Source organism: Lacerta agilis, chromosome 1, assembly GCF_009819535.1.
Source record: "Lacerta agilis isolate rLacAgi1 chromosome 1, rLacAgi1.pri, whole genome shotgun sequence".
Classification (NCBI taxonomy): domain Eukaryota; kingdom Metazoa; phylum Chordata; class Lepidosauria; order Squamata; family Lacertidae; genus Lacerta; species Lacerta agilis.
Window position 1 is genome coordinate 67,550,719 of NC_046312.1, and position 22,629 is coordinate 67,573,347.

General features: G+C 41.3%; 1 protein-coding gene across 5 annotated transcripts in view; it reads left to right on the forward strand.

Annotated features, from left to right (window-relative positions):
* Positions 1–22,629, forward strand: part of DENND2B (DENN domain containing 2B) — a 157,849-nt gene that overhangs the window by 124,438 nt on the left and 10,782 nt on the right. For all 5 annotated transcript variants that reach the window (XM_033153040.1, XM_033153021.1, XM_033153048.1 and 2 more), the window contains 6 exons: positions 1,040–1,224; positions 2,673–2,782; positions 4,481–4,550; positions 10,839–10,916; positions 13,207–13,347; positions 14,425–14,573. In XM_033153040.1, coding sequence (XP_033008931.1) covers positions 1,040–1,224; positions 2,673–2,782; positions 4,481–4,550; positions 10,839–10,916; positions 13,207–13,347; positions 14,425–14,573 — 733 coding nt within the window. The remainder of the gene's footprint in view (positions 1–1,039; positions 1,225–2,672; positions 2,783–4,480; positions 4,551–10,838; positions 10,917–13,206; positions 13,348–14,424; positions 14,574–22,629) is intronic.

Below are 22,629 nucleotides of genomic sequence, written 5' to 3' on the forward strand. Positions count from 1 at the left end.
AATGGGTTTTAAAAAAATAAGAAGAAAAATGGTTGATATGATTATCACTTAAAAATCCTTTAAAGACAATGATGATGATGATGAATTGATTGTGAAATTGCTGGGCACAGTTTCTCTTCTCCTTAGCTGTCTTTGCTGCTTTTGCTTTCTAGCAGTCTGGTGCATCTCAGTCTTTGTCTGGCCAGTAAATCTGTTTTTATGGACTTATTTCCCAGCTAGTGCCAGAATCTGCTTTTATTCCAGTGAATTTTCTGGCTTTCGGTTGATACAGATTACTGTGATATTTGTAATCTGAGGTGCAGCAGAAACGGATGGGTGAAACTGCAGCTTGTTGCTGCTCCTGCTGTGGGGCCTTAAAATTAGTATTATATATTTGTCATTGTATTTTTTCCAAAAGGTAATGCCCTTATATTACCTTGGGTGGGGGTGGGGCTTTCACTCCAAGAAGAGCTTCCTTTATTTCTGCTTTTTTTAAAAAAAACAATGCTATCATCAGTCTAGTCCCTGATCTATATTGGGACCACTGCAGGGGGCAAAGGGTTAAATCTCCCCCTAATACACACCCTCATTCAAATCAGGCCCCTCATATCTACATGGGGGGTGTGGGGGGAGAAGAGAGAAGGGAAAGCTTTGTTGTGCAAGCAGAAGTCCTTGTGTAGGGCTTCTGCTGACAGGAACTCTTGGTTGAATCCCACCCAGAGGACTTTATCACATCAAAGCTGAAACATATTTGGCAATATAGACCTGATTCTAAAGTGATGTGAGAAGCTATTTGATGAATACTTGTTTGTTAATAAAGTATAGGAATCCTTATGGTTTACAGCCTGTTGCATTTGATGCTATGCAGTCAGCTGACTTCGTAAAGCTTGAGTAGGTTGTGTTCCTCAAGTTTCTTTTCAAAAACTTTTATCGCTTATGTATTTGAAAAGGTTTTCATTTACGTAGGAAATAAAGATACGCAGAATTAAAAGTGAACGTGCTTGGGCTTAGCATCCTAGAAGCTGCCAAGTAATGCTTCTTGCTTCTTTTCTGATATTAGCTCACACCCAGCGCCTTGTCCACATCCAGTCAATGCTGAAGAGAGCTCCTAGTTACCGGACTTTGGAACTGGAGCTGATTGAATGGCAGGAACGTGAATTGTTTGAGTATTTTGTGGTAGTTTCTCTTAAGAAGAAGCCCTCTAAAAATACTTACCTCCCTGAAGTCACATATCAGTTTCCAAAGGTAAAACAACAACTTTATTGGATTGCAGTCATTATTGTTATTGTAGCTGTTGACTGTGGTAGCATATATGGGACACCGTTAGGCACATGCTTAACTTAAAACTAGACACATGTCCAATTTTAAGAAATATTACTATAGATTGGTGGACATTATTATTTTATATTTCACATTAAATTTATATAGTCATCCATCAATAAATATTCTCTAGGTGGTTTACAAACAAAATTTAAAATGATGCCAGTTTTTATTGCCCTTGTTTATGTTGTGGATGTTTTGACGAGACTTTTTATTGGAATGCTATCGCTGCTGTGTTATTTTATTTTTTTCTAAACTGCTGTGAGGTCATATTTTCAAACAAAGGGCAGCCTAGAAATGATTTTAAGTAAGTAAGTAGGTACAGGTAGGTAGGTAAGTAAGTAAGTAAGTAAGTAAGTAAGTAAGTAGGGTGGCTGCATTCACACAATATGGCAAACTATAGTAAATGGTTTCTCTGTGAACATGGGAGATCGCTTCACTCTTCTCTTAGCACAAGCTGAAACATCAAATTGCAATCTCTGGCTCAATGTAATGGAAGAATGTAACACTCTGTAGATAGTACAGATGTGTTCACAGTGATGGTGTTACAGCTTGATCTAGGGAAGAAGGAATTGCCGCAGTTCCTTTCTGTTCTGTAGAAATCATTCTGCCCTCAGGATGGGATTTTGGGAGGGTGCGGGGCACCATGGTAGGGAGGCAGCAGCATGGAACTCCCTTGCAATAGGCATCACTTCCACTTGTTCTTTTGCTGGATACAACCCAGTGACTTTTTCCTCAAAATTGGCCTATTGAAATGAATAGCCTTGATAAACTTAGGTTTATTAATATCACTGGGTTTACTCTATGTTAGCTGAATACAACCCATAAAGTCAGTCTTCTCAGTGTTTGTAGTTTTCTTTGCCTAGAGTCAAGATCTCATAAGGCTAATGGAATCAGGCAAAGGCAATAATGGATCGGCAGCAACAAAAGCAGGATCCTGAGTGGGTTTCTGTGATTGTGTGGAGGAGGAAGATATCAATGAGGCTCTGATATCAATAATAATAATAATACCCAGCTTATCTATTTTGTCATTTGTCTTCGCTTGAACTAAAAAGGCAGTAGTTTAAATTCAAAAGGCACATTTTTGCCTTTCTGCATATGTTTCTGTACTAAGTAATATATCTGTGGCTTTGGGGGATAAAATATAGTTTTCTCATTTTGTTAATTGGTTGAGTCACAGCTCAGTCGTTAACCATGTCTACTTAGAAGTAAGCCCTATTGGGTTCAATGGGGCTTGCTCTCCCAGGTTAGTAGGGTTTAGGATTGCATCCTTAATAGATGTTTGTAGAAGGATAGCTATTCCCTGTGTTGATTTAAAAAGCCTGATTTGAGTCTGTTCTAGACTCTGCTGATGTTGACTTATTCAACCACAGCTAGAAAGACCCACGAAGCAAGTTCGCGAAGCAGAAGAACGTCTCAAGGCCATCCCACAGTTCTGCTTCCCAGATGCCAAGGACTGGAACCCAGTGTCAGAATACAACAGGTAAACTATCCTGCTGATAGTTACAAGACTGGATTCATGGATTGACAAAACACACATAAATCTGTGCCCTTCACTTGTTGTTGAATGAAGCTGACATTTTTTCTCTCCTTTGGAACTCTAGTTATGTTCTGCTGGTGCACCACACCTAGTTCTTGCCTCTTTTTGCTGTTCCTGCTAACGCCCTTTGCACAGTATTAAGGAAGATAATCAGTGAAATTGCTCATAGCAGTTTGATTACCGGTACTTGCCTTTCTGGGCTCTCTGGGGTTAGAGAAGGGAGAGCTCACTTCTGAGTATCACAAAAGCCCTGTTTAGGTTTTCTGTTACAAAGTAGAGCAGGGGTGGCTAACCCGCAGCTCAGGGGGTGCGATCTGGCTGCTCAGTCTCTCTCTCTCTCTCTCTCTTGCTCTCTTTCTCTCTCCCTCTCTCCACCCTAATACCCAATGAGTTTGGCAGTGGCACCAAAAAGAGGAAAACAATCAAGCAGACACAGCATTGGGGTGGGCACAGCCCTGCACTCTAATGGAGATGCAAATTGTCCCTCTCTTAACACATCAAATGGATAATTTTGTGAGCGGAGGGCTATAACTTATGGCCTTGGAGTGCTGCATAACAGCTTTCTAGGAGGAAGGGCATGGTAGTCCTTGGAAAAGAAGGGCTGCCATAACAGAGAAGGGGAAGTGAATGGCCTCCAACTACCCTGCACCCTGCTGTGGCTGCTCCCATTACCACTGCTGATGTCTGGGCAAGTGGGGAGTGGGTGGCTAGAGGGATAGATTTCTCTGCTTCCTTCTCCCTGGTGCTATTACCACTGGCCAGACAAGTAACAGAAAGTGGGGAGATGGCAGAGAGGAGCGAGTGGTTTCAGAGTATGTGTTTTGGGGAGGGATCATGGAGAGGAAAGCCAGGGTTCCTTTTCCTCCTTCAGATCAGATTTTAATTTGAGCCAGAGGAGAGTTTGGGCCTTTTAAAGCTTGCCTCTCTTTTGAGGTGAGCTTTTGCAAGCTGCCAAAGACATTTTCTGAACCTGGCTTGAGAGAGCTTTGCAACCATCTCTTGTTCTGATAGCAGTCAGACAGCTAGGAACAGAACAAGAGATGTCAGTCTTTGGGGAGATTTTTCTGCTCACCTCAAAGTCTCCATACTTAAAGCAATAGCTCTCAGCCTAACCTACCGAACAAGCTTGTGAGGATAAAATGGGATGGATGGAACCATGTATGCTGGCATGAAGTCCTTGGAGGAGAAGTGGGATATGAATGAAATTAATGGAAAGTGAGGCTCCAGCTTGAAATAGCTGAATTGGAATTCATTGGTTAATTTGAATATATTCCATTCAGACTTAATTGGAACGGTGTGTTTCTTTCCTCCTACAGCACAAACTACTGTGTAAACCATATGCTAGTTGACCACTGTAAGTGGAGTACTCTGTCTTACAACTGTGAGGCAAAAGAAACGAACCAATTTCACAATAGAATATCTGGTTCTCTGTTGCTTCTTGTGTTATGTAATCATTTACACATGGATAGAATGAGTACAAATCCTTTGGTTAGTCTCAAAGCCTCACCAAGACTATGAGATAAAACCACAAGATTTATCTGTCTGGAAGATATCTCAAAACATGTCAAAATATTAATCGAAAGGAATCTTAACACCTGCTTTTTGGCAACACAGTAACATCTGTGGTAATCTTTGTTACAGTGAAACGTTCTCTTTCATGCTGACGGGAGAAGATGGCAGCAGAAGGTTTGGTTACTGCAGAAGATTACTAGTAAGTACATCAACTTTTTTCAGCGCACACTATTCTAAGAATGTGACATATTATGAGAGCTGAATGTGTCACTTTTGGGGCTGCGGACAAATGCAAGAAGAAAATTAATCTCTTGTGGACTTAAGGGAAATACAGCTTTTTCTATAGAAAATCAAACCCAATCCATGTTCATATTCTAGGGAATCTAGGAGTTACTGTATTTTACATGTTTCAGTGTTTATGGCAGGGAATTCCATTTTTTTTAAACCAAGCCCACTCTAAGTTATTTATTCTACTTGGAAAATCCATACCCACCTACTCCCAAATTGGGTATTTCCAGAGAAGAGCTTACTAGAAGTAAAACAGGATGTATCTAATAGAAATGTTACCTGTTATGAAGAGGATACAGAGCTACTGGCACTCATAACAGTTGATTCTTTCCCCATGGTGATCCCATGAGTACATTTGGACTAGCAGTACTAGTTAGTATTAGCTGCCTAATGCATACTGGACTACAGATGCCTAGCACACCAGCAAACTAATGTACAGGTCACTAGAACTGCTAAAGAAAGGGCTTATGCTATGCACACTTACCTATTGCCTCACTTTTTCCAGGCACAGCTCTGCACTTAAAAGCTCCCTGTCCAAGTGTTTGCTTGTTTTTGCCCCAGAGCTTTCCCTGAAAAAAACTGCTCTTTAACGCTCAGTGCAGCAAATATCAATTCAATGTCAATTAAGGGTTTGTGTGGATTGCTGTTTGTTCCGATTGAACTTTAAAGAGCAGATTTTATGGGGAAAGCTCTGGAGAGAGAGAAAAGGGCACATAGAGATTTAAAGCACAGGCTGTCCCCGGAAGGAGTGGAGGAAAGCTAAGTGTTGATAAGCCCAAAGCTAATATCGGGGAACTTCTTTTTCTACCTATGTTTTATTGCTTCCTATCCCACTCATATGTTTTTAATGAGATTGTGTTGTAGTGCCAAACAGAGGCCAGTAAGCTGCATTTTCTCATGCTGTTGCTCTGCCCATCTTCCCTTTGGTAGACATTACGTTATTGGGAAACTGGGTCGAGGTCATTCTTTGATTTCCACTTAGGGCCAATTTAAATGTGATGGTAGATTATCTATGTGCTTAAACACAGTTCTGCCCCCAGACACACAGAAATGGGTTGTGCAGGCTCTGGTTTTGACAGCAAAAAGATGCATACAGGAAAGGAGTGCTGAACACCCCTGCCCCCGGTTGTCACTTACTTTTCTGCATCCCATCTCCCAACCACCTTTCTTGCAGTTGAGGATGCTTCTGCTATGAGAGTTTCACTAGGGAGTAAAACACACGTGGGAATAAAATGTAGGGCGGTAATAGTGAAGCAAGGGAAGATATAGTGTGGTCTCCTTTTGCACTCACTCCCCTCTTTGATGTTGGTGGCAGATCCATGATTAGGCACCTAGTATTTCTGCTATCATGTCTCCTTGGGCCATTGCTAGCAGTACTAAAATTATCCTACAGCAGTCTCTGGCATGTATAGTGAGGCAATCCATGCATGAGAATCTGGTCCTGAATGTGGATTACACCTTGCTGAATTGGGGACAATCAATGCAACCATTCATATAATGATAGGCTCTGCCCACTTTATGTTTTCTCCACGAGATTGATGCTCATGACGAAAGAGCATGTATTTTTTAAATACTTTTAATTGATGTGGCAAGTTCTTCTACTAGGGGAGTTTTTTAATTGCAGGGACATGAATCAGGGAGCCAATATGGCAGTTCCCCTACCTGTGAGACAATGATGATAGTAAACAATCAACAATAGCAGAATATTAGGAATAATAGGAGGCATGTGACCAGAAATAGGAAAAAATATTATATATGACAACCAAAGGTCAACATCAATGTTGACCGCTTACTCTGTGCTGACACTGCAACACTAACCTTGGCTTTGGTTCAAACAAGTACAGTGGTACATTGGTTCTCAAATGCCTTGGTACTTGGAACCCAAACACTGCAAACCTGGAAGTAAGTGTTCCGGTTTGCAAACTTTTTTCGGAAGCTGAACGTGCTCCATTTTGAGTGTTACGCTTCCAATTTGAGTGCCACACTTCTGTTTTGAGTGCCATGCTTCTGTTTTGAGTGTTATGCTGAGATCTGTCTTTTTTTGCTATTTATTTTGCATTTTTGTTTTTGCGGCTCTTTTTTTGTGAATGTGTGGAACCCAGTTCAGTTACTGATTAATTGATTGTGTGACTGCAGTACGTTGATTATTGCTTTCATTTTGTGGATCAGTGGTCTTGTTAGATAGTAAAATTCATGTTAAATTGCTGTTTTGTGGTTGTTTTTAAAAGTCTGGAATGGATTAATACGTTTTGTATTACTTTCTATGGGAAAACGCGCCTTGGTTTTGGAACGCTTTGGTTTTGGAATGGACTTCTGGAACGGATTAAGTTTGAGAACCAAGGTACAACTGTAATTTGTAAGGGAGCAGCACATTAAGATGGAACCTTGTTTGGAGAAGCAGACACTCCAATTTCTGAAGGGACTACCTGCTGTTAGATTTTTATTTTATTTTTCAGAAAGCTTAACTTTTCAGCAGTGGGTGCTGCTGATTGCCTGGGTTGGATGGTGGAGAGGGAGATACCAAAGAATATTCTTGGCAGGATAGCTGGTATTCCTGTTTGATTGCTTTGAGGATGGAAAACAGTTGGGTGTGCAAAACTGCAGACCTTGTAAATCATCTGCGCAGCACATGCAACATAACCCTGACTTATAGAACACTATTAAAAAGCTGTAACCTAAAGTAATGTTGATAGTGCGGGACAGGATCTCCTGGCACTGTCAGATGCTGCTTCCAGTCCAGTTTTGGCTTAAATATTGTGATTGTTTCATTTTCAAAACAATAAAGTTGGACAAGTACAGTTGTCAGGCTTCCACGACTATTATGTTCACATTACATTGCTACATCCACAGTTTCCTTCACTTAAATAAGCATTATATTATAAGTGCATTTTGATCACTGGCATTAATGTCTTCTCCATAAACTGAAGTTTGAATTCTAGATTTCACCCTTTGGGATTATTAGAAATTACATTCAAATACCCTTATTTGTGGCTAAATCTGAAACTCTTTTATCAGAACTCCTATGTTGATATTCAAAAGTAGTGGGAAATAATTCACTGATGCACGAAAATTGAAAGCAGTGGCAAACATCACTTAAGAGCTATTCCTAAGTGTTTTGAGGCCCAAATAAGCATTTTGATGTCTTTTCAGAGTTCTGTATTATAGATGTGTATGCTAGGCTGACAACCTTTAGTCTTCTTGAATACTTGGGGAGATTTGTTTTTTAAGACTGCCTTCAGACTCACAAATCTCGCTAAAACTTGTGGGGCTGCCATAAGATCAGAATATGCTCTTCACTAAGCCCCTTGTTTGGTGAGGAAGCAGTGAGGATGAGGTTCACAGGAAGACGAAACTGGCTTTGATGATAGGCAATTTCTGATCTTCACAATTTTGCATAACAGCCAGTAGCACTGAGACAACCTGCTCCTGGGGCATTTAGTCAGTGGTGGACCTTGGGGCCTCAAATTTCAGTGATGCCCTGTGTAACACCAAAAATCGGAATTCTCCCCGCTTCACATCTTCCATTCTACATCGTAGCTGCAGTGCCCCCGAGGCTCTGCGCAAAGTGCAACCAAACCGGTGGTGCTCCCCTAAATCCACCTCTGATTTACCCATTCATATAGACCAAAGTTGGGGAACTTGTGGCCCTCCCAGTATTGCTTGATTCCATCTTCCACTAACCAGCATGCACGCGCGCGCGCGCGCGCGCACACACACACACACACACACACACACACACACACACACAGAGTCTAATGGAAAATAAGCAGGAATCTTTAAAATTCAAGCTATTACTTAAAATTGCACGCTACAGCATATTAGAAAACAATTTCAAAATTCAATAATTTCTATTTCAAATGTGAATACTGCCACAAATATAAAAAGCTTTGTACTAACACAGTTGTCTAAGAAATCAGTTTGGTGGGTTTGGGGCTTTTTTCATAATTAGAGGTTGGAAGGGAATTGAAAGGTTATGCAGTTTGGTGCATGCGCACACCAGTGAAAGAGTTGATAGAAAGAAGAGTTCCAGCCACTTAAAAGCTTTCCACCTTTGAGGGGCTCCATTTTTATTGCTGTGATCCATTAGCACAAAGGAAGTCACTGCTGCTGGTAAAACGATAAGGGAAATCTGAAATAAAGGACACGAAGCAAGAGAGTTTTGGGAAATGAAGGTGCTCAATGTTTTTTTTTTTTTTAAACTTGGTGACACTGTAGCCTTAAGGGTTATTAAAAAAAGCAAAAAAAAAAAAAAAAGCAAAAACACCCCACAGGAGTAATATTTCACAAGGCCAGAGCTTTTGACTAAACTGTGAGCCGTTATTGTTCCTGCTATTATATATGACCCAGGAATGCAGTGTTTTTACTGGCAGCCAGCAAGACAGCTTTTAGCTGGTAGCTGTCCAGGATGCCTGGCATGGCTACAGCATTCCTGCAGATTTGACACAATGATTTTAACCCAAATCCCACATGCTAGATATAATCACTTGATGCTTTTAGAAGGCGTTTTTATACCTAATATGGACAAAGAAGGATTCTGCCTTTTCAGAAATGTGACGTCTGCTGAGCAGCAGGTCTTGATCCAGAAATAGACTCATCTGTGTTCACTTAACTGCGTTGCATCTTCACGATTTTAACTGCAGAAGCACACGCACCTGCTGACCAGCCCAGTCATTCTCTGATTAGAACATTAATTTGCTGTTTCCTTTTACTTGTGTGCAAGCAGCTCAACAGCAAAGCGTTAACTGCAGAAAATATTTTGAAAGCCTCATAAAAATAGGGTTAACAACCAGGATTTTTAAATGTTGCCATCTCCTTTGGTTTGATTGGAAATGGAAGGAGCTAGCATACCTTAGGTACACAGAATTGGCACTGCTGTTTTGTCCTTAATATGGAGCATGTGCTCACACCATCAGCATAACTGCAAATTAACTGCCTTTTAACACTCATAATGAAGGAATGTCTACATGATTATGGAGGACACTGTGAAACCACCTAGGTCATGGCTAGTTTCCTGATTGCTTTCTATTTGCAAGACAACCAATGGATGTAGCAAGCAAACTCACTTAGGAAGATTTGTGGTGGCCAAGGCCAGTCCTACTAATAGGCAGAGTGAGGTATAACCACCTCAGGCCCTAGGTACTGGCAGCACTTTTTTTCAACCATGAAGTTGTTACAGTAAGTGCCACACTTTTTTTTTTTAAAAAAACTTTTTTATTAAAAGTTTTCTTGTTTTACAACAGTACGTGCATGGTCTCTTCTTTCAGATTGTGAAGTCCTTTCTACAAATCAGTTGCATTTGATATGAGACGTTAGTGTTGTATACAGCATAGGGTTGGGGAAGAAGAGTGGGGGGAGAGTAGTGGTGAAACTTATGTTCTTTTATACAGTGTGCATGTGGGGTTTTTTGTCAGCATCAACTGGGTAGGTTCTCTTTCTATTCACTTATTACATTTCCTTGGTGGTGAGAGGGATTTGGGGTGGGCAGGGCGTGAAGTACCACACTTTTTAACAACAACAAAAAGATGTGCCGCTACTGCGTACCCTTGAGTGCCCCTTGAAAAAAAGGCACTGGGTACTGATTGTCCATATAATGACCCCACCCCAGCCCCCAGCCAATCATTCATCTTTGTTGCCACATCCTTGGCCCCATAATCTAGCCTGAGGCCTTGGGTGCTATGGAAGATGCTATCCTGTTGACAGGATTCAAATGCCAGTCAACTTGGCTTCAGTACATGGAATATGGCACCATCTTGTCCTTCATCTCAGGCAGCAAAATGTATTGGGCTGGCCCTAATGGTCGCATTCTCAATGGCCCTCACTCCCAACTTTTCTCAGAAGTGATCTTGGTGGCTTCAGTTCATATATGATAGAAAAACGACATCAATGTGCTGGAGGTTTCTTTAAAATAAAACAAAACTTTGATGTGGTATGATGATGGGGAAGTGTGTCCATTGCACAGCAGTTGCCAGAATGGATAAATGTATCTTGAGGTTCCAGCCTTTGGGAAAAGAATAAGGTGATTTCCTAACAGTTTGACCACTTTGGTGATGAAAGGAAAGATTCATGTTTAGAATAGTGGCCAATGGCACAATCACATCAGTGGCTTAAAATGCAATTAAATCTGCTTTCTTTCTTTCTTTCTTTCTTTCTTTCTTTCTTTCTTTCTTTCTTTCTTTCTTTCTTTTACTATTGTTGTCAGCCAAGTGGAAAAGGTCCACGCCTACCTGAAGTATATTGTGTGATCAGCCGCCTGGGTTGCTTTGACTTATTTTCCAAGGTAAGCTGGAGTTTTTTTTTAAGCACTGCTGTTGCATTAGCTGCTCACAGAAAACTTTCACACTTAATGAATCAAGAAGAGGAATTTTTTGTTTGATTGGCGATAACAGTATTTTAGAATTACTGTGCTGGACAGTTCATCTCTGTTATTGACTTTATTAAAGAATGCTTTATTACTTCTGTGCCTGAAGTGCATCTCAATTTGAAAAACATCTGTGTCTGTCGGTATTGGCACTCTCCCTCTCAGTCCATTGTATTCTAAAGCCACTTTTGGCCAAGCTGTAATTCTTGGCACAGTTATCTGAAATGATGAACCAGTATAACACTAACCCAGTATCTGTTTATTGCCAAATACAAGGAATGCCTCCAGAACCTTTTTTTTTTAACTGTAGTTGGATGTGCATCCAATGGATATCTAATCCTCATGGCCCACATGCCCCTGTATTCAGTCTGCATTAATCCCCCTGCACACCCAAAATACTGATGCCAGACTTGATAATCTCCCAGTTCATATTATACCTCCCTTCTGCCTCCCATCCCCAAGGCCTGTTTCACCAAAAGTTGCTGAAACTTGGAAGTTCAGGATGCATATGCACCTGTAGATAAAATATAACTTCATATCAAGATGATTGCATGTGTGAATTCTGTTAGGCTATGCTTTTTTCTGTCATCGAAGTTTAAAATGTGTTAATATGAGTTCTCTAAATAGCAACGTCAAAGGCATGCAGAAGGCATCGCATTCATGCCCTGGTATCTCAAATAAAATAATCTCAGGAAAAAAGGCTAAAAAATACTTCTGCTGCAGAGCAGCTGCCAGTTGGAGTAGACAGTAGTGGTCTGACTGTGTCAGGCAACATTATCCATCAACATCAAATTTCCTCAAAAATGGATAAGTTTTGCAAAAAAAATGCTTCCCGTTTGCAGTTCAGCTATTATAGAAAACTGTAAATGACTTAGTTACAGGTAGGTAGCCTTGTTGGTCTGCCATAGTCAAAACAAAATTAAAAATTAAAAAAATTCCTTCCAGTAGCACCTTAGAGACCAACTAAGTTTGTTCTTGGTATGAGCTTTCGTGTGCATGCACACTTCTACAGATGTAAATGACTTAGGTAAAGGTAAAGGGACCCCTGACCGTTAGGTCCAGTCACAGACGACTCTAGGATTGCGGCACTCATCTCGCTTTACTGGCCGAGGGAGACAGTGTACAGCTGTCATGTAGCCAGCATGACTAAGCCGCTTCTGGCGAACCAGAGCAGCGCATGGAAACGCCATTTACCTTCCCGCCGGAGTGGTATCTATTTATCTACTTGCACTGCGTGCTTTTGAACTGCTAGGTGGGCAAAAGCTGGGACCGAGCAATGGGAGCTCACCCCGCCGTGGGGATTTGAACCACCGACCTTCCGATTGGCAAGCCCTAGGCTCAGTGGTTTAACCCACAGCACCACCCACGTCCCTTGTAAATGACTTACTTGAGCTATTTAAATGTCAGAAGGTAAAGCGGGAACTTTTTGATAGAAGCCCAGCAAACTGCTTCTTCATTTATATTATCACAAGCATCATTCTCCTTTCTATAAGGGTTCTCAGATATAAAAAGCTTTCAAACTTTGATGATGGTTACTCTTGTGCTGTTACTGTCTGTTCCTGAGAGACTATGGCTTAATGTGAATGTGCAAAAGTGCTGATTCCTGGAGAGAAATTTGTGACTGCTTTTCTCCTCCTCTGGCCCTGCATCTTCACACTGTTTTTTTTTTTCTTTTTTTGCCATGGTTCTGCTCAATGTTGCACCTGAACCTGGGCACATGGTTTATTTCTGCCAGACAATGAACAAGTGGTAAACCAAGGAACAAACTTTGGCTACAGCTTATGACCCCTATTGTCTCCCCACATTACTTGGTCCAGCTGTGCTGATTTGCTACAGACCCTCTGTTTGAGCATTATCTGTGTGGTGCTGCAATGCAGCAAAGGTCCTGTAGCTCCAGGTTATCTTTCAAGCGTTGGTGTCATTGAGAGATTCCTTATTCAGATGGAATGTTAGTGACAGTCCTTCTCAAAGAAGTACGTTTAGATTGAGTCCATACTCAACTGGAAGGCTTCAGTCCTAGAAATGACATTTCTGGAAAAAGGAAGTTGGATATTGCTTGTTTGTTTTTGTTTTTTTAAATAAATGGACAAAACACAAAATTTCCGAATTACTAGCACTTTGGTTGAGCAGAGTCAATACAGCATACATGTGTAAGTTGTCATTAAGGCACAGCTTCTCTTTTATTCCGCATTTGACTGTGATGGATCAGATACTGGATGAAGTTGAAAGGAGAAGAGGAATATCTGCTGCCCTGGTTTATCCATTTATGAGAAGTCTGATGGAGTCTCCTTTTCCTGCACCTGGAAAGACAATCAAAGTCAAGACTTTCCTGCCTGGAGCTGGAAATGAGGTAAAAAGAAACCTTAAACTTTCAAGTAAAACCCTAACACACATATTCTCTCTCTCTCTCTCTCTCTCTCTCTCTCTCTCTCTCTCTAACAGTAAAATAGAGAGAAAGAAAGTAGAACACAGAGATCTATCACAGCTCTGGAAATTACATGTATTGTGAATTTATTTTTTAAAATAAAATTCTTTTGGGAAGCTGTTTCATTAGGCAATTTACTTTGGTGTATGTATGTGCGTAACTACTTCAGGAATCTAATTTATATTTGTTTAACAGATTCTATGTTATAGGGCGTCTTGGTTTTATCTATAAAAATTATGACATCAGCATGCTTTATCACAAGTCAGCAAGCTAGCCGTCAGAGTAGTCTCAAGGTGTTTTCTCTTGCTGACTAATCCCTAGTGGTTAAGCCAGGAAGCTACAAGTCACCACAGGCAAGGATTAAAAATTATATAACCAACATGTTGCAACAGTTTAGTACCGTATATAAGTGTGTCACAATTTTGTCTATATTTGGTCATTAAAAGGCTACATATTTCAGCCTACAAATTAGTGTCATTGCACTTTTGTCATGGTCATGAAGCTAGCCAAGCAAGAGATCATTCTTGCATTCATAACCATACTGTATGTGAGCTAACTCTTTTTACATTGTAGTGTATGAATGATGGAATGATGTCAGTTTCACTCTGTGTATTTGGCTTTTTGTGCTTTTATATTGTAAACCACCCTGTGATCTTTGGATGAAGGACAGTATAGGCATCTAATAAGTAATAAAAGAAATTAAAATAAAGAATAGTAAACCAATACCAACATCAGCTTCATGTCAAGCACACATTAGGCAAAATGCGCACTTTCTCCTTCTCTGCATATTGCGGAAAGTAACGGGAAGTTGTCCTGGGAAAAATACCATAAAAGACAACATGAATTCTCAAGGATACCAAACCGAGCAGACAATCCGAGAAATGTTTTGTTGCTTTCAAATTCCACAAAATAATTAACCAAAGTCAGGATGCAAGATTGGCATAATGTCCATATTATAGTAAGCCAGTTAGAACATGACTTGTGTTTGTGGAATGCATTCAGGTGATAGAACTCCGAAGGCCAATGGACTCTCGCCTGGAACATGTGGACTTTGAGTGTCTTTTCAAGTGTCTGAGTATACGGCAAATCATCAGAATCTTTGCCTCCCTCCTTTTGGAACGTCGAGTGATCTTCATAGCAGATAAACTCAGGTAAGTCACACAAGAACTTCCCTGATGAAAATTTAATATAAGGCTGAAAATTAAATATGATGCTATGAGCATAGTGCTGCTCACTGCACAACCATTCATTAAAGCTAGTTGGGGATACTTCTAGTCCTCCTGTATGCCTTCTTATTTTTTAAAAATGGAATTGACTTCAGGTTACGCCTTTACTGAGTGCTTTCACATCACTTTATAAAGTAATAAACCTGTAATACTATGTACAGGTAGGTAGCCGTGTTGGTCTGCCATAGTCAAAACAAAATAAAAAATAAAAAAATTTCTTCCAGTAGTACCTTAGAGACCAACTAAGTTTGTTCTTGGTAAGAGCTTTCGTGTGCATGCACACTTCTTCATGTTATGTTTTACCCAAACATGTACACACTGCTACATGTTATGTTTTACCCAAAGCTGGGGATTCCCAAATTGAGGTCTACAGACTGAGCTTCATTCAGATGGTTCACAGTGTGTCTGTGAAAAACACTTAGAATTCTAATACAGTGGCGCTGTGGGTTAAACCATAGAGCCTAGGGCTTGCTGATCAGAAGGTTGGCGGTTCAAATCCCCGCGACAGGGTGAGCTCCCGTTGTTCGGTCCCTGCTCCTGCCCACCTAGCAGTTTGAAAGCACGTCAAAGTGCAAGTAGATAAATAGGTACCGCTCCAGTGGGAAGGTAAATGGCGTTTCCGTGCGCTGCTCTGGTTCGCCAGAAGCGGCTTAGTCATGCTGGCCACATGACCCGGAAGCTGTACACCGGCTCCCTCGGCCAGTAACACGAGATGAGCGCCGCAACCCCAGAGTCGGACACGACTGGACCTAATGGTCAGGGGTCCCTTTACTCTTTACCTTTACAGTATAAAAAACAAAGCAAGCAATAAAGATACAAGTAAAAATTATACAGCACCTATCACAACCCATTCAATTGCTACAACAGGCAGGAAAAATAATTAAATGGCATGCCAAGACCCCCAGCAATTTCCAAGTGGTCTGTGGGAGAAAAACCTTTGGGAAGCACTGGCCTAAGTTGTGAAACTCAGCTACACTTAGATAGTTATATCATTGTAACTCCGTTATAAAGATGCAACACCAGATGGTGCTGTAGAGGACAAAATTTGTCTGTGTGACTTTTATAGGGTTTTCCCCCCTTTTGTTATAAAGATCCAATTTATGACTTATTTATAGCTATCCTCTGAAGTTAAGAAGTGAAAAGGAATTGAATAGCTTCAGCTCCACACATTTTTGCTTGCATAAACTGGTTCATTCTATGTAGAGGTATGGTTATTAACAAGTAATATGGGGGGGACAACTCTTATTGAGAGCACTTCCACAAGGCAGTTTATTGTGGGCTTGGTGCTGCTTACACATGCAAGTTTTGTGCAGTGTTCACATGTCATTCTCATCTAAACATTGTCCCATTTTATTTTAATATGGATTTACTGGTTCTACAAAAATTCTGATGTTAAAGGAAAAAGGGCAAGATAGTCCAGATTAAATGAGGAAAAAATATGGAATAGCATTTGGGTGAGGACAACGTCAGAGGATGTTGTGAAAAATGTGTGGGCATGAGCTGCATTGAGTTCACAACAAACAGCACTGTGGAAGTGACCTGGGTCCCATTAGTGCTTTTCCAAGGGTGTTTGAATTAGATTCACCAAGAGGGAAGTATGCTCTCCCAGTGTAATAGATTGATGTATGGGTCAGGGGATAGTGCTCATGCTTCTTTTTTCACTTTAAGTCAGTGATGCGCACTCTAGTACTGGAAAGTGAAAGTGCAGAGAGCTAAATGAAACAGGGAGGAAAAGATAAAGCATTGCAAAACGTATGTGTGGGCATGAGGGCGCTAATGCAGTGGAAGAATATGGAAAATGCCACCTGGCTATTTTAAAGGACTAGAGCAGGGGTCAACACCCCTCAGACCATGTGGTGGGGCCAGACTATATTTTGAAAAAAATAATGAATGAATTCCTATGCTCCACAAATAACCCAGAGATGCATTTTAAATAAAAGCACACATACTACTAATGTAAAGACACCAGGCAGGCACCACAAATAACCCAGAGATGCATTTTAAATGAAAGCACACATTCTACTCATGTAAAAACACTAGGCAGGCCCCACAAATAACCCAGAGATGCATTTTAAACAAAAGCACACATTCTACTCATGAAAAACACGTTGATTCCTGGACCATCCGTGGGCCGAATTGAGAAGGCGATTGGGCCGCATCTGGCCCCCGGGCCTTAGGTTGCCTACCCCTGGACTAGAGTAATGCTCTCTGCTGCAGTGGTCTGAAACCTTGGAGAGATACCACCAGTTAGTGTAGACAGTACTGAGCTAGAAGGACCAAGAGATAAGTCATGTATTTTCCAGCTGCTACTGCTGAATGGTGACGAGAATGCTGCGATGTTCTACCCACACAAAGGCAATTAAGATTCCATGTGGGCTGGTGACATCATTGGTTCACACCTGTGTAACCACTGTGTTGGATTCTGGTCCCCTCATTTGTCACTACCTGTTTGTGTGGGAATGCTTCACAAAATTCATTTTGTTATACTTCACAATACACTTTAGGTTGCCAAGAGCCAACAATTGTTTCATAAATTCCTGATAAATAATCTCATTATTGCTGGTTTCTTTGCAGATCAGTGATGAAAGTCTATACAGGGCATTGTTAATAGCATAACCCAGTTGAGAAGCTCTGTTACATGATGACAGAGAACCATAATAGAAATTTCAGAGATCATTATTATTATAGCATGAAGTCCACATTTCTCACCAAGCATGACAGCACATTTGATTTTGCTAAATCCTTCGTGCACAATGCCCAACAAGATAAATCCTTCTACAAGACTCATGTCTTTTCAACATGAAGTTTATGTTGGCTTACATTCATGGGGGGGGGGGATACTTAGTAGTAGGATGAAGGAGCTGAGAGTTTATTCTTTACATTGTAACCATAGTTAAAACTGTTTTGTACAAGGGGATAGTTGATAATTGGCTGATGTGATGTGGAAAGTATGTACTTCCTTCTCACTCCATGCCCCCTACCCCAGCTTTATCATCCAAACCTTTGTGCTCTGCAGTTTGTCACATGAAGCTCACTCCCTGCAATCAAACCAGCATACCGATTCATGTGAGAGCACATCAGCCTGCCCTGCAACCATTCGATTTTGCTCAAAATCATTTACTGGGGAAATCTTAGCATAGGGCGGGTTAAACTCCAGCAATGTTTCTGCTGGTGGTTGTATCAGGGCTTGTCCCCACTGGACTTTACCATGTGTTTGAGGCTGTTTGAGTCCAAAATTTATAGGTGTTGTTCACATGACATTGCCCTCAACTGGAACCCATCCCACTTATTGTGTTGAGTGAATTTGGATGTCCCCCATCCCCAGGCCATCCAAAAAGCAAAGCAAAACGCAGAGCAAACCTGCTGCTGTCTGACTGCCAGGTGGGTTGCTGCTGTTTGCATTCTGTTCGGTTAAGGTGACATGGAATGGGTGTGTGAATGCAGATGTTTCTTTGTTTGCCTAATGGAAGGCCTTTTTCTGCTTCCTCATTTCCAGCCATTCAATGAGGATTGGGGAAAGGACCTGAATAAGAATATTAAGGCTGAATAGGGGTGAGGAGTATGGCTTTGTTTTTGATAGCATAGAGCAGGGGTCGGCAACCTAAGGCCCATGGGCCACAAGCGGTCGTTTAACTGTCCCATGGACCCATGCCGCCCGCTCAGGGACCCCTGCCGCCCGCTTGGTCAGCTCCTGTGTGCGGAGCAGAGCAGGGACTGCCTTCCGTGATGCTGGCTGGCTTCCCATTGGCTGCAGGAAGCTCCTGCAGCCAATGGGAAGCTGCGCATGCCTCCTCCATGCCAGAAGGAGCGTCGGAAATAGCGTTTGTGTGTGCGTGCGCACTCCAGCCCACTGCGGCGTCTGTGGGACCGTGAACCAGCCCAATCCGCAAAAACTTTGCTGACCCCTGGCATAGAGGTTTGTTTGTGGGGCCACCGTTGGAGCTCCAAATGCCCACATAAGCAGTTTGGGTCTCTTAGGACATCAAAATGGCTGTTCAGTTTGTGAAACAATGGATTGAATTTAGGATCATGACCTTTTTGTGGAACTGCCCTAAGTCTCAGTATAATGTAGCCAGGATCTTCAAGACCTTGGCCCAACACCTGTTCTCCATACCCAGCATACAGTGACAATGGCCATAGCTTCTCCCCTGCCTGTATAAAAGATTGTATTTTTCATATATTCCCTATTTTGTAAAAATCAAATGAACGAAAATAATTTAAAAAACATATTGGCAGGGGATGCACAACTTTTTTTAAAAAAATGTTTATTGCGCTAGCCAAAGTCCATGGCAACATCCAAAGAAGGAAGAAAAAAGAAAGAAAGAAACAGCAGTTGCTACATGGGCAGTAAAACCATGGTCAAATCCACAAAAAATTCTATTTACACAAAATAAAAATATGCAAATTAGATCTCTGAATCCCCTTTGCAATTGACTGCTGGATGCAAAACTTGTGATCCACCAAGTGGAATGCAGCCCACCATGACAAAACTACCTATTTTGTCCATCTAGGATTGTAGAAATAGTGAGCTTGCTATGCATTTGGAAGACCATGTGGCTGGCAGGCTGTAGTATGCAGATGTTGCCTGTCCAGATTATTGTGACTATTCAGCGAGGGAATAACTTAATTGCAACAAAACTCAGAAGTGGAGCCCTAATCAACAACACCCAGGATGATGAAGTGGCCTACAACACGTGCTTACATTATATCCTGGTTCATATCGCATGACAAATAGTTGCTCTTAAAAATCCTTTTGTGTTATGAAATATTCAGCTTTTGTTTCCTCTCCCACCCTGTATCTGAAACATTATCCATTGAATATCCCCCAGTATCCTAGATTCCTGCAAATGCCGTCCCATCATCTTCTGCTGTGGTTTTCTCCTAATCTGTGCATTCAGTTCTTTGACTTTGAATATCACCATTGTCCCTGAATGCATGTGTTAGCATATTCTGTAACTTGGGGACTTTTCTCACGGTTACAGCTATTCACTCAGCATTTTTTAACTGGCATTTTTTTCTTTCATGGGTAGCAACAATGACTCATGCTCTTATTTTGATATTTTCAAGGGGAAGCATTTTTGAAACAAAATATGTATGGCATGTCATTTTTACAATTTGAGTACAGAAAGAAACAACAATGGGCCTCATGCTTCTAATCTGGTGTCCCATGGGACCAGAATTAGAAGTTAGACCTACAGTATGTCAGCCTTAAGCTGAAATTGGACATAACTTCAGGGCACTGAACTGATGCTGACCATCTTACCATGGTTTTAAGTGGCTTGCGGATTATAGATCTACTGAGCTGGCATCCCCTTTGGACTACAGTTGTAAACAAATTCTTGCTCATTGCAAGACCTTGAATTTTCATGTGAAAGACCCATACTTGAAGACCAATTGCCTCTCTGGTGAGCCTACTTGGAAACCGCTTGTTTTCAACTGCAGTTCAAAGTGTACTTGTGGTGAAGAAGCAGTGGGAGCAGTTCATCACAACCATAGACCATGATTTTATATCCCATCATTCAGCCCACTTTAGGAAGGCCTTTGGTGGTTTGCAAAATGGCAATTGGCATATAATGACCTGCTGAGAAGAGCCCTAGTTCAGCTTTTGGTGAGGACCCAAATTGAAAAAGTGGCCCGGCAGTGAGTTGTAATGCATGCTGGCAGTTCAGACTCCAACCACATCTCAGTTTACGCATATAAATTGGACCATATCTGGGCTAGATGTTTATTCCATGACTATGCCAGTATGAGGCACCTGTAACACACACACACACACACACCCTTCTTAACTGCCCCATGACGTCTATGCTTACAGTATAAACAACCAAGTATAGCTAAGTATCATGATAAGTTAAATTGTCCAAGTTAATGGAGTTTCAAATGTCTCCAGTTTTACACACTACAAAAAGATCTTTGTTCTCCATTCAAAAAGACATTCAGTCCAGGTACTCACTACGAGATATGTTAAAGAGGCATACAAGCATACAAAGTTACAATTCAGCCTACCAGCCCTGTGTTTTTTTAATGATATGTGTAAATGATGCTAATGCAGCAAGGTTATTTCCATAATCCACCAATAAGTAAAAGGAAAGGACTCTGCAGTTGGCGGCAATATTGGCTGAAGAACTGTTGCCAGGCTGTCTGTCTGGGTCGCACAATCAACATAAAGGAATGTGCAGAACCTGTACAACAGAGTACCTTGTTCTCTTTTCTTTTCTTTTGTTGCTACTTTATGGTTTAGTACTAAGTACTAGGCTAACCAGTTTGGAAGGCTCCCATGTAGATGTGCCCAAAGAGTACAAATCTTGGATTTGTACAAAACCATCTGCAAAGCTACTCAGACCTGAATATTTCAATCTCACTAACCTCTTCTTATCAAACCAAAAACAAAGAAAGCAACAGCATAACTTCTGGCAAGTTAAAGGCTCACATTTCTATTGTGTCGAACCTTTCATGAACCAAAATCCATTTCTCCATTCGTAAGCTCCAGCCCACAACAATTTATGCTGCAATAAATCTGTTGATCTTTAAGATGTAAATCTTTGTTCATTTTGTTGCAGTCGACTAATGCAACTACTCCTCTGGAAGTTAAAAAAGAAAAGAAAAAAGTTGTCATGCATGTATAACTGCCTTTGATCACATGTTTACTACCCAGTTGTCTCACAGCGACTCTGTGCATTGGACAATTCATGGAAAAAAATATCTAGTGAAGTGGCCCAAAGCAAAAAGTTCCCTAAGCGTGGGAATTGCCCATGAGAGAGAGGATGTTGTTGCTGATTTACATCACAGCCCTGCCTTCAAGAGGAGGGCAGGTTACAAAAGGGCATTCTATAGAAAGCAAGGAGTATGTGCTGAACACTGAGGAATGTTTGTGTTCCTGCTTTTAGATTAACATGGTTCTCACTTTAGTTCCATTTGCTTATTGACTTGACCAGTTACACTTGAAACTTCCACAGTCATTAAAAGCAAGTTAAAGGATTATGCCTGGAAGCCTGTGAAGCATGCTCCACATTTTCTTTTCCTGAATCAGATTGTGGTGTTTTGTTTGTTTTTAAATCAAATACACTATTCAGCAAGATAAGAGTCAAGGCTAGCACATCACATGTTGGATAGCAGTACTAGGAGGGAAATGTTTGCTAAGAAGGCAGCATTAATCTTTGTGTAGGTAGGCAAGGTCATGAAAGTCAGTTGCCTTCACCCGGAGCCCTGTGTGGTACCAAATCTATTTCAGTAGAGAGGGATCTGCCTTTTTTTACTAAAGCAGACTGGGAAAATCCATTGGGCAAGGGTGTTCCCAGGTTAATGAGGGATTGCTGGATCTTACATTTTATTTATTTGTTGTATTTATTTCCCCCATTCCATCCTCGCAACAAGACTGTTTTTGTTAAGAATATTCATATTCTACTTGTCAGTTCAAAACTGAACCACTCATGGTGCTTAAAACATGTAACAAGGCTCAGAAGAACAAATTGAGAACCTAACAAATGAGCAGGAAGGGAAAAAAGAGCAAAACCAAGGGCATGGGAAATGAAGAGGCCTGGCAAAATTAACAAAACGTGTAGGCCAAAGTCTGCCTAAACAGAAATGTTTTCAGGAGGTGTCGAAATGCTATTGGAGAAGGAACCAAGTGGGTCCCTCAGGGCAGAGAATTCCAGAAAGTGGGTGTCACTACTGAGAAAGTCCTCACATCTTTCCCAACCATGTGTGCTTGGAATGGGAGTGGAGCACCCAAGAGCGCCTCTCCTGGTTACCTGATTCCAGCTTTAAATGGCTTTAAAGCCAATAGCCAGCACTTTGGATTGTGTCTAGAAACAGACAGGCTGCCACTGCAGCTGAGGTAATAAAGGAGTCACATGTTCTACCAACCCCCCTGGTCAGCTGCATTTTGAGCTACCTGCAGATAGAGCGTCTTGCAGTAGTGTAGTCAGGCCCATGGAGAGACAGAGGGTGAGGGGAGACAGGTACACTTGCCCCAGGCCTT